This window comes from Gastrolobium bilobum, unplaced genomic scaffold (assembly GCF_033153095.1).
Source record: "Gastrolobium bilobum isolate Gb01-03AN ecotype WA unplaced genomic scaffold, APGP_CSIRO_Gbil_v1 utg7782, whole genome shotgun sequence".
Lineage (NCBI taxonomy): Eukaryota > Viridiplantae > Streptophyta > Magnoliopsida > Fabales > Fabaceae > Gastrolobium > Gastrolobium bilobum.
This window is the reverse complement of record NW_026899380.1, coordinates 601,034-612,719: the sequence shown is the minus strand read 5'-3', so window position 1 is coordinate 612,719 and position 11,686 is coordinate 601,034. Positions and strand designations below refer to the sequence as shown.

Below are 11,686 nucleotides of genomic sequence, written 5' to 3'. Positions count from 1 at the left end.
AATGTGGCAAACAAAAGCTACCACACTTTTTGTAAATGTGGCTAATCATGGCGTAGCAATATTTTAACCACATTATTTGTTTTAGTTAGCCACATTCTGATTCAGTGTGGTAGCATATATTTAGCTACAATTAAAGTTAAATTTGGCACGGTTCAAATGTGGCTAAAATAATTTAAAAAAATTTAAAAAAAATAGCCACACTATATTGTGGCTACTTTTTTATTTGCTGAAATTTAACGAAAACAACATTTATTGCAACATACAACATACAAAACAGCATTTAATCATGTCTTATCACTAAAAAATGGATGAAACTTCATACATATTCTACAATTACATAAGAAAACAAAATAAGGATTGGCTTAGTTCAAAAGATGGGCTCCTTGGTGGATACACTTTGACAAAACTCTAATGAAACCACCCTGCTAAACTTCAGTTGTTTCAAATACTTTTTTAACTTTTGCAATGGTGTTTCAAGCTTCCTCAGTTTCAGGACCGGCCTTCTCATCTGATTCCTCCAACTCAGCCTGAAAGCGAAAAAAAAAATCCCACATAAAATTAAATCCATAGATCCAAATTCAAGAAAATGCAAAGATTAAACTTATTATTATCATGTTTTTTAAATCAAAGAAAATATCTCAATATATACCAAAACATAAGGGGATAAAAAGCAAATACTTTTTTCTTTTTTTGTATAAATGAAAATTAATTGTTTGTTTTAAATACCCAGCTTATAATACATAAGATCATTAACAGGTACAACCTCCAATGGAACAATTAAGAGTTAAGACCCCGGAGTCAGCTAACTGATTAATTGATAAAGCCAAGGCATAATGCTGAGCATGTCAAAGTGATTAAAAATGTTCATGACATGAGAAAACGGCAGAAAACTGAGATATACAGTAACCACAGAAACAAGAAATATACTGTAAGAGAAAACAGTATAGGTATTAAAATCAGAACAGGACAAAACAGAACAGCTCAGGTATTAAAATCACTTGAAAAATATTTATTTTATTTGGTTGCTGAGGATCTGATGAACAAGGACAAAGACAAATTGAAATCATCTGTTTGGATAGAGAAACCACGTACGTTGAATAGAACAAATTTATAGACTAAAATCTGTTTCTCTGGTCCATATAGGAAGTAAACAACCAAATAACTTATGACTTGAATATTCCAAAAGTTTTCAGAAAAGCAAAACACATTTTTAGGAAAAGCTACGTAAGGAGAGTGAAAAATAACTTATGACTTGAATGGGAGAGTCTAAGGAAAATGGTACCTTTTTCTTGCTTCTGCCATTGTTCATGAAAATGGTACCATAAATCATTGCCCATTGTTCCCATAATATGGTTCCTCCTAGTCATATTTGCTATTATAGGTACAAGAAAATTATAAAATCAAACAGAGCAATTACCAATACCAACTACGATGAAATTCATTATTGCAAACCCAAAGAGTGTTTTCATACTCCTCTTTCTTCTTGTTTGCCTGAGAAAAGTATAGAGCCTTCTCCTAAAATCCATTAAAATAATTATATTAAATCATAAAAAAAATTATCACAACAGCATCCCTTAACATTAAGCATTTTTTTAAAGAAATAAAGTGCAAAATACTCACGAGCTTTATTTTGGTTAGTGGCAGGAACCGAAGACATGTAAAACGAGGCTTTGATCGGTCATGCGGCTTCAATATGAAAGAACAGTAAATTGCAGCTTGTATACACTCATTGGATTTTTTGACCGCCACCTATGACTTTTAAATACTAAAACACCTACCTGATCCATAAGGGCCAAGTTCCCATCAAAGAAAGATTTAATAGTCCCAATATCTTCCTAATAACCACTTCTATATTTGACAATATAACCCATGAAATGATGTCAAGACAACCACTAGTTAAAGCATCGACCATAAGTTATTTATTTATATTAATTTTTTGTTGGGTAGACCCTTATGCCATCATTTATTCAATATCTAATCCATTAATTATTGCACTGAGGGAAGGAGACAATTACTTCACTATTTTTATAGAATCACCCCCACGTTACAAAATTGATATTTCTAATAAAAAAGGGGAATAAGAACCAACTAGGGAAAACAAAAACTGCACAAAGAAACTAAATTACTAAGAAATTTTAGCAGAACGTCTATTTTAAACACATATATACCCATTGATGCAATATATGGAAATTTCCTTACCTCTTGAGCTGATAGTCCAAAAACACTGGCATCTATAAGCTATGAAAACAAGGACTTCAATTAGAGACAAGTGAATCCAGATTGACAACTGAAGCTGTAACATATTATTTCACAATCTTTTGAGAAGAAATTAGAAGAGTAACAGTAATAAAGGTATTTAATCCTCATACATCGATTTCCAATTTCTGCGTATCTAATTGAGTTTCACATTAAACCACGAATCAAAATTCAAAACATCTTTGAAATTTAGAACCGAAAAGGAAAATGAAACCATAGCTTCACTTCTAGTTCCAAAATAGAAGGGATGAATTTGAAAATGAGCATTTCCTGAACTTACATTATTAAGAGCATACTCAAATGGTTGCTTTGAGGAAGTTGCACCAAATACAGTCTCCGAGGAGCTAACAGAAGGAGGACGGTCAATTTGGAAAAGATAGTTACATGGCCAGGTAATGGAACTTGTACACCTCTTGTATAACAGTTTGAGAATCGGTTAGTATGCAAAAGTTTGAGATTCCTCCACAAATACGCCTACAAAGTATGTTGTTGCAAAATTAAAATGATAGGAACAGCTTGATTCAAACACCATTAAGGAACATTCACTCACCTCTTGGACATACCATTTGTTCTGCAATACCTTCACCAGTTTGTGCCAACGACACCATTAAAGAACATTAGTTGCTATCGCACCTTTATGGATATGTTACTAAACTGAAGTATAAAGCATTAATTGATCATTGATTTTACAATATATATTTAAAAATCTATTATATCTAAGTAACAGTCAATAAAATGCTTGACAACTCACTTTAGATACCCAACCCTGGATAAAAAAACGGTTAGCAGAGTAATACCCTTCCAGAACCGAATCCCTCATTAAATCCCTGCTTTGTTCATTTTCACCGCATACCCCACAGGTTCCGCCTAGATTTCTTCCCGAATAGAAATGTATTATGCAACCAACCACACCATATTTTCTTTCACATTTAACTGACCTAATCACGAGTGTGTAGGTATAACACAGTGAACTTGGTGAATCTGTCAACTAGCATATTTTTACTACCACATGAATCAAAGGCAGAAAGAAGTTCATTCCATTACAATTGGAAAGTACCCCCACACATTGCTAACGGGTAAGTTACTAACCAATGTCGCACTAAAGTCAAAGGCACTATCACTACAACACAACCAACTCCAAATTCGTGTCCACCATCTTCAGAATCATCAAAATGCAAATACTAATAATAATAATAACAAAGTAAAAAAACTAAAAAAACAATAAGAATTCCAAAATTGTCAAAGCAGAGTTAAAATTCGAACACAAAAGAAACGAAACCACAATAGCGAAGATGAATTTCATGATGATCGAAGAAAGAACATCACCTCACAGCGTGCACCGTATCTGCGACGTAACTGCGAGCTTTACAATTGCCTTGGCACGCGTAACTGCGAGCGAAATACGAAGTCACGCTATCGAGTGCGCTATATTGGGCGAAGAAGCCCTAAATCGTTCTTGAAGAGAGTTGGGGATTTACGATCCTCGAATCATGAAATAAAAAGGTAGAGAGAAAACTTCACTCTCTAAATGAAATATATCAAAAATCTGATCACGAGGGAAAATGTCTTTGTGATTTGAGAAAATAGAGGGACATGAAATAAGAATGTGGTAATTTTGTGATTCACGGAGATGAAATAATTTAAGTATAACTTTGCAACCTTTTATTAAACTTAAACAGTGTGGTAAATTACGGGTTCCTATTTACTTATTTTTCGTCATTTAGAAAATGTGGCTAAACGAATGTGCTCAAACACCGCATTTTTTGTAGTGTTATAACCTTGAAATAAATTATAATTACAAAAATACCTTGATTTTTGCCTCAAAACAACGTCGTTTTGGGTTCAATATCTATATTGACTGTAAAAAAAAATGAACTCATATTTTATATACATAAAAGTGGGTGGATTTTATAAAAAGAACAACGAAAAATAAAATTGACACGTATATATATGTATGCAAGAAAGAAAATTATGTAATTATATTGGGTTTGTAGGAGAAATATTAAAACTTATTGTGATTTTTTTTCTTTCTTTTTGCTGTTCCCTCCTTGACAATTTAAAAAAATAGTATCATAAATAAGTCAAGGAAAAGATGATAATCGATTATGACAGTGTAATTTAGAGGTGGGGGGGAACCAAAATTGCACTAGTCATTTCCATTGTAATTGTGGTGAGTAATGCTTTCGACGACATTGCCTTTTCCACTGCTCCAAATGAGCCTTGTTGGGCACTTCTTGCGAAATGGGACTTTTTACAAAAAAAATTCAATAATTTCTTTATGATTTTATTTTGAATCATTTATTTTTTTTATGTTTTTTAATCACTTATATCCTATGATTTTTTTCATCAAAAGTTATCTTAACATGCATGTTAGAAACTTAACTAAATTATCATATTTTACCTTTCATAGAAAAAGAAAATAAATTGAGGACAAAAAAAAAAATTAAGTCTAATTTGTTAGAAACTTGCAATACTTACAAAAAGTAATAAAAATAAAAATTAAGAAAAAAAGATTAAGTGCCCGTTTGGATGGATTTTTAATCCTAAAAAAGTTGCTTTTTTATTTTTTAAATAAAACTTCTTTTGAGAATTTTTAGAAGTTTGGATAACAATTTTTTAAAAAAGCAAAAAATTTAAAATAAAAGTTAAAATGCTGCTTTTTTTTTTTTATAGATAGTAGTTGGTTACTTTTGAAAAAAGCAGAAATTAAAAGATAATATAATTTTTTTTTTTAGAAAAAAGAATCTAAATTTTTAAAATACAATTTTAACCTTATCCTATCATACCTATTTTATCTCTCCTTATCTTACGATCATGCTATTTTATCTCTCCTTTATTGTAATTTTATATATAAAAGTGCTTCTTCTTTTTTTTTAACATCCAAACAATTTTTTTTATGTAAAAGTGATTTTCAAATCATACATCCAAACGTAAAATAACTTTACCTTTTAAAAAAATTTATTTTAAAAAAAGCAATGCATAAAAAGTCATTTTTTTAAAAACTCATCCAAACGGGCCCTAAATATGTCTAAATTAAAAATAAGAAAATAGGATATGTTTGTTTACGGAAGAAGAAAAAAGTAAATAGGAGGAGAAAAAAAAACAAGACCACATATGTTTGAAACTTACAATAGTAAATGAAAATACTAAAAGTAAAAAAATAAAAATAGTATAAATAAAAAAGAAGAAAATACGCCGAAGACAACAAACAAATAGAAGAAAAAAATAAGATTAGATATGTCTAAATTAAAAAGAAAAAAAAACAGACAGGGGACAAAAAAATAAGACCAAATATATTAGAAATTTAAAAAATTGATTTCTTTTTCTCTTACTTCTTTTTTGCCTTATTTTTTCTATTTCTTTCTAAAATGATAGAAAAGATTAAAAGTGAAAAAATGAAAATAGAGGAAAAAATACCAAATATATTGTACTATTTATTAAAAAGCCTTAAAAAAGCCTGTTTAATAAAAAGGTCGTAGGCCCACTTTCAAAAGGTCGGGCCTATAAGCCTGCAGGGCAGCTTATATTGTACTATTTATTTTAAATAAAATAAAATAGAGTAAGTATGTCTTGAAGAAAAAACAAAAGATATAAATTTAATCAATTACAATTATTTATAACTTAATTATATTCGATTATATTTTAATAGAAATCTTATTTTATTTCTTATATAGGAGGAACCAACATCTCAACATGTTAGATTGTATATATGAATATATTAAAAGATTTTTGGGAGAGTTATACTTACTACAAGCATCATGATTTGTTTGTTGGATTCATGTAGTTATTTTAATTTACATAGTATGGATTTGTTTATTGGATCTGATGAAATATATGTTATTTAGTTTGAGCATTTTGCTTTCGAAAATGACTTAAGTGCATATTGTATGATTTTTGTTATGATTCATGATTCTGTTTGGACGTTGAAATTATGATTTTTAGTGTAGCAACTGAATTTGAGTACTTTGTAAAGTTGATTCATGGTTCTGCTTGGAAGTTAAAAATTAACAAGTTAACGGGTCAAGCCAGGCCATTTATTTTTTTATAAACGGGTCAAACCAGGCTAACAGTTAGACTCATATTAGGCTTGGGCCAGGCCAAATTGAAAATTTTTGACGTAGGCTTGGGCTTTTCGGGGCAAAGCTTGGCGCAGCCCAACCCACTTTCACCCCTAGACACAAGGAATAAAAATCATGAGAGAGAAAGTGAGTAGTTTTTTTTTTTAATTTAAATTTTAAATAAAAAAATATTTTCTTATGTCTATCTTTTTTTTTTTTGGAAATACATTCTTATGTCTATCTCTCTTAAAATAACATAACTTTATGTCATTTAAAATGTTAAACCCTTTTCCCTTTTCCCTTTAAAGCAATGAAAAAACATTCAATCTGCAAAAATGATAATAAATAAATGACCGTATCAAAATAATTAAATTAGAATAATGGTCTCATTTGTGTTGGTTGAAAATACAACAAAACTGTTGCCATAATGCCATATAAATATAATGGGTTGGTTACAAATTTTTGTGTGCAGTATAGTGTGGTCTTTCAAATTTGGATAATTTTGCGGTTATGACTCCCCCTTCGGCGTACATGTCCACATATTTCGTGATTTCCCAAAAAAGTAATCGATTCTATAACTGATATAGAGTGATGTCATACTCTTCCCGTGTTGTGTGGGTTGCGTACACTCATTCGCATCAATTCCATAATGTGCTCATAAAATGAAAATGAAATTCATAATTTCATGCCTTAAAAGTCTTAAACTCTTCGATATAAAGAGTGTTTCGTAGAGGAGAAATTTTTTTTTGTCTGAGAATCTCGATTTTTAAAAATATAATTTTTATATTCATGATAATATCTAAAAATTTAAAATTTAGAAAAATTCAATTTCTATAAAATTCAGCCAAAATCCTTGTACCAAACGCCCCCTAATGTTAAGCTAGAAAAATTCAATTTAATATCAGAAAAATTAAAATTTAAAGTCGTTCTCGTATGTTAAAAGTCTTTAATGTCGTTCTCTAATTTACCTTATGTCGTCATATGTCGACATTGAAATTGACTGACATTCACAATTCGCTGGAAAAAAATTAAAATTGACACTCACATAGTAACTATACGTCCCCTAATGTTAAGCTAGAAAATATTGTGATTTTTTTTGTATGTCATTTTGTTTTCACATATTGTAATTTTCTAATTAAGTCCTCACACACATATATATATATATATATATATATATATATATATATATATATATATATATATCCCTGTAATTCTCATCTTCATTCGTATCATAGCCAGCTACGGTTTCGTTGTGCTTCATACTTGGTTTCTTCTACCATAATATCCTTCTCTATAACTATTTCTCAGTTCCTTTTTAGAATTCTCCAAATGAACAATACTTGGATTTTTCTCTTCCTGGTTCTTCTTCCCTGTATGGTTTTAGGTGACTGTACATGTGAAGCAGAGGATGAAGCCGGTGGTGACGAGAGTTTGGCATTGAAATACAAAATAGCAGCTCTTGTTTCGATTCTTGTTGCAAGTGCAATCGGTGTTAGCATTCCAATGCTTAACAAAACATTCTCGGCCTTGCGTCCCGAAAAGGACTTGTTCTTCATGATAAAGGCCTTTGCAGCTGGAGTCATATTATCAACTGGTTTCATCCATGTGTTGCCTGATGCTTTTGAAAAGTTAACATCTCCTTGTCTCAGTGACCATCCATGGGGAGATTTTCCATTCACCGGATTTGTGGCAATGTTATCCGCTATTGGAACCCTCATGATTGATTCTCTTGCAACCGCATATTTTAACAAGTCTCACTTTAACGACAAGGATCAAGTCATTGACGAAGAAAAGATGGAGGAGATACATGGTGATCATTTGCATGTTCATACCCATGCAACTCATGGCCATGCTCATGGTTCCATTCCTTCTTCTGCTTCAACAGACCTCCTTCGCCATCGTGTTATTTCTCAGGTAATTCAATTTTTGGGCTATATAGCTTGTTCTCTCTAACTCTAACCAATTGTAATGCAAAATATTTTGTCAATTTTCTTGTCAAATTAAATTCGTGTGGATTCTCGTAATTTCACTCGTAATTTTTCCTTAATAAACAAAGACACATGAAAAAAAGACTTGTTTCGCTTAAAGAAAGAAAAAAAGACACATGAAAAGGGGAAAAAAGCATGCAAAGAAATCAGGGAGTTGGTTATTTTTTAGTTACAGTATATATATACATTAACTTACTTTTAATTTTATAACACATTCTGTGTATTTTTTTATCCCCAAATAAACAATACTGACAAACTTAATTACTTGCGTGTGGAATTGTGATATTTGATAATTTAATTGTAGGTGTTGGAGATGGGGATTGTGGTGCATTCTGTGATAATAGGGATATCTCTGGGTGCATCTGTGAGTCCTAAGACGATAAGGCCTCTTATTGCTGCTTTAACTTTCCATCAATTTTTTGAAGGAATGGGGCTTGGTGGTTGCATCTCACAGGTATTTGTATATATCACTCATTTATCTTTTTTTCTAATTTACTATTCTTGTGGCCACTGGATTCGATTTTCTTTTATCGGGTGGTCCTCTAGTTTTAAATATGGGTTTTATAATTCTCATTGAACATGAGAATTCAAATTTTCCTACACACTCTTCGATTTCCGTGTTTACATGGGTCATACATATAATTTTTTCTAACACATGGGTCCCACATGCTTTTTATCTCTACAACATGAGAATTGAATTCTCATTCAACATGAGAAAATCAAACCCCTTTAAATATATGTTGACATATGTATATCTTAACATTAGATTGGCTCGGTTTCAAAAGTTTCAGCTGTAAAGCCACTCTTCTTCTATTAACCATACATGTTCTCATGTTTTCCTGAGCTGCTAAAAACGCGTTAATTATTCAAAAGCGACTTGCCCTAATTTCCATAATCAGTTAAAGCAAGGAAACTAGTACCAACCAAACCATGCATGTCTGTAGTGTACTATCAATATATATACATGAATGTTTTTTTTCCTTTTTGTGATATAGTAGTATTGGATGCTATTCATATGGCTTGAATAAAATGTACGAAACTTTAAAGCACAGACGAATAAAAACAACAATTTTACATTGCCTAGTTTATTGGTGGTGACTGCTTAAATATTCCCTTTAAGTCGAACATTCAAAGTTTTCTATGATGTTACTTTTATAGTCTTGTCGTACCTGTCTGGAATTTTATTCGGTATCGATACTTATTTTATATATACATATTCAATATCTAATTATTACTCAAGTATAAGTTAGTTCATGTAAAACATCACTATTAATCGAAACAAATTTTTATTTTTATTTCGTTCAAAACATGTTTTTTAAATATTTTTATTTACTTAAGTTAAAAAATTATAAAAATCATATTTATCTTATAATTTATTTGTTTGTTTTTTTATATGATATATCCTGCGATATTGTGCTTTAATTTTTAAAAATTTATTCAGAAACCATATCAATATTGACACAAGCATGATGTAACTTGTATAGTTGCAAAGAATATAGAATAATACTTTTTAGAGTTTCTGAATTAGAATATTCAAAGTCAAAGGATAGGGTCAAGTTGCTGGTTCGGCATTTGACGGACGACATCCACATAAAATACATAGGAATTGTGCTCTTCGCGCGCAAGCGCGAGTTATATAAGAATTCAATTCTTAGAGAATAAAAATGAAGTGTATATTCTTAAAGACTTAAAAACAACAATTTAATACTGAATAACGACATCCTCTTTGGTATCATAAGAGTAAATAAATAGATATTTTCACAACCAGGGAAAAAATATAATAAATAGTTAAATACTACAGTATTGACTGGTATTATATACTTATTAATTTGTATTTATTATTTTTATTATAAAAACATGATGATAAAGAGGATTTGAAGTGAAATATTACTAAATAATGAAAATTGATGAGTAATTACAGGTAAATGTAATTGCAAAGTTATAAATATTTATAATTTCTACCTTTATCTTCAAATCTTTAAAAGATAAATAAAACACATTTATATTTTTTTTCATATTTTTCAAATCATAAAAATAGTAGTTAATAATGATAATCTAAAAAAGAAAATTGAACATCAAAGTAAAAATTATTTTATAATAATATAGATAGATATAAGCAAGTAAGGGTCACTTTTATTTTAGAGTATAATTGTTTATTTTAATTTATAATAAAAACATGTTCTCCCTTAATCTAATTTAGAGCACATCATCCTCACCAAAGAAAAAAGAGCACATCATAATTTTAATTTACTAAAATTTAGACACAAGATCAATTTGAAAAAAAAAAAAAACTTTTTCCTCCGTTTTAATACTAGTGAGTTGGAGCCTAACTATTACCGTATATCTATCTACTCAGGCAAAGTTCAAGACCAAAGCAATTATAATCATGGCATTATTTTTTTCATTGACAACACCTGTGGGAATTGCAATCGGTATATGGATTAGTAAGGGTTACGACGAGAACAGCCCAAGAGCTCTCATTGTGGAAGGGATTCTTAATGCAGCATCATCTGGGATCTTAATTTACATGGCTCTTGTGGATCTCCTTGCAGCTGATTTTATGAATCCAAGAATCCAAGGAAGTGGTAGGCTTCAAATTGGAGCTAATGTATCTCTCCTTCTTGGGGCTGGTTGTATGTCACTTCTAGCTAAATGGGCCTAAAGCAGTGAAGCTTACTCTTGTATATAGCTTTCTTTCCATCGCTCCTCCTTTTTTCTATCTTAATCCTTTTGGGAAAATGTCAATTGAGAATAAGTACTTGCAATATTTTTTTTTGTCTTAGAAGTTTTTATTTTGGTTATTACTAATTAAGTTTATATATGGGTGTTTATAGGATGAGTTTTAACTTAATCCGAATTTGACAGATATTTTAATTGAGTTCTTTTTTTAACAAAGACCCCATTTGATTATAGCGTGACTAACTCAAAGTGTAAATCAAATTTACAATTTTAAGTATAATACTTCATAAATTTTAAAAGTAGGACACTAAAAGTAAGAGATGTTTATAATATATACTTTGAATCAAATTATGTCAATACAAAACTATTATCTCACAGTGTAGGAGATATTAATTAATGTCAATAATTATTATGTGGTATTTATAGTAGGTTTACAATTTAGAATCCAAACCACTCCAATTGGTTAAGGGCATTATTCATCAATCTTAGTTGGGTTTTACGTACCCGTACATTTATGAATATCAAATTTAATATGTTAAAAGCTTAGGCAATGCAAATGGTTTACTTAAAAAATGTGTACCTTCTTGTTTAAACAAAGATGATGCAATTCATAGTTGAAGTTACAACACCTGTTAGGTTCTTAAAAAGATTATCGCGTATTTACAACATATACGGAAATTACTCTGTAGCATATTGGATCATTTT

General features: G+C 30.2%; 2 protein-coding genes across 16 annotated transcripts; one reads left to right on the top strand and one right to left on the bottom strand.

Moving 5' to 3' along the window:
• Positions 1–231: 231 nt before the first annotated feature.
• On the bottom strand, positions 232–3,766 carry LOC133290087 (uncharacterized). 15 transcript variants are annotated; one of them, XR_009748588.1, is made up of 6 exons: positions 3,583–3,766; positions 2,807–2,836; positions 1,621–2,730; positions 1,472–1,515; positions 1,283–1,359; positions 232–527 (listed from the first exon to the last, which is right to left on the bottom strand). XR_009748588.1 is itself a non-coding variant. In XM_061488147.1 (3 exons), the coding sequence occupies exons 1-3, from the start codon at positions 2,862–2,864 to the stop codon at positions 368–370; spliced, it is 399 nt and encodes a 132-aa protein (XP_061344131.1). In that variant the 5' UTR covers positions 2,865–3,766; the 3' UTR covers positions 232–367. The 15 variants fall into 15 exon arrangements, 1 of the variants encoding a protein (XP_061344131.1); XR_009748584.1 differs by having other exon boundaries at positions 232–1,515; positions 1,621–1,778; positions 2,200–2,238; positions 2,537–2,730; XR_009748576.1 differs by having other exon boundaries at positions 1,283–1,515.
• A 3,795-nt stretch (positions 3,767–7,561) lies between these two features.
• LOC133290068 (zinc transporter 8-like) lies at positions 7,562–11,132 on the top strand. Its single transcript, XM_061488124.1, has 3 exons — positions 7,562–8,228; positions 8,607–8,756; positions 10,659–11,132. Exons 1-3 carry the CDS (start codon positions 7,644–7,646, stop codon positions 10,962–10,964), a joined length of 1,041 nt encoding a protein of 346 aa, XP_061344108.1. The 5' UTR covers positions 7,562–7,643; the 3' UTR covers positions 10,965–11,132.
• The last annotated feature ends 554 nt before the right edge of the window (positions 11,133–11,686 follow it).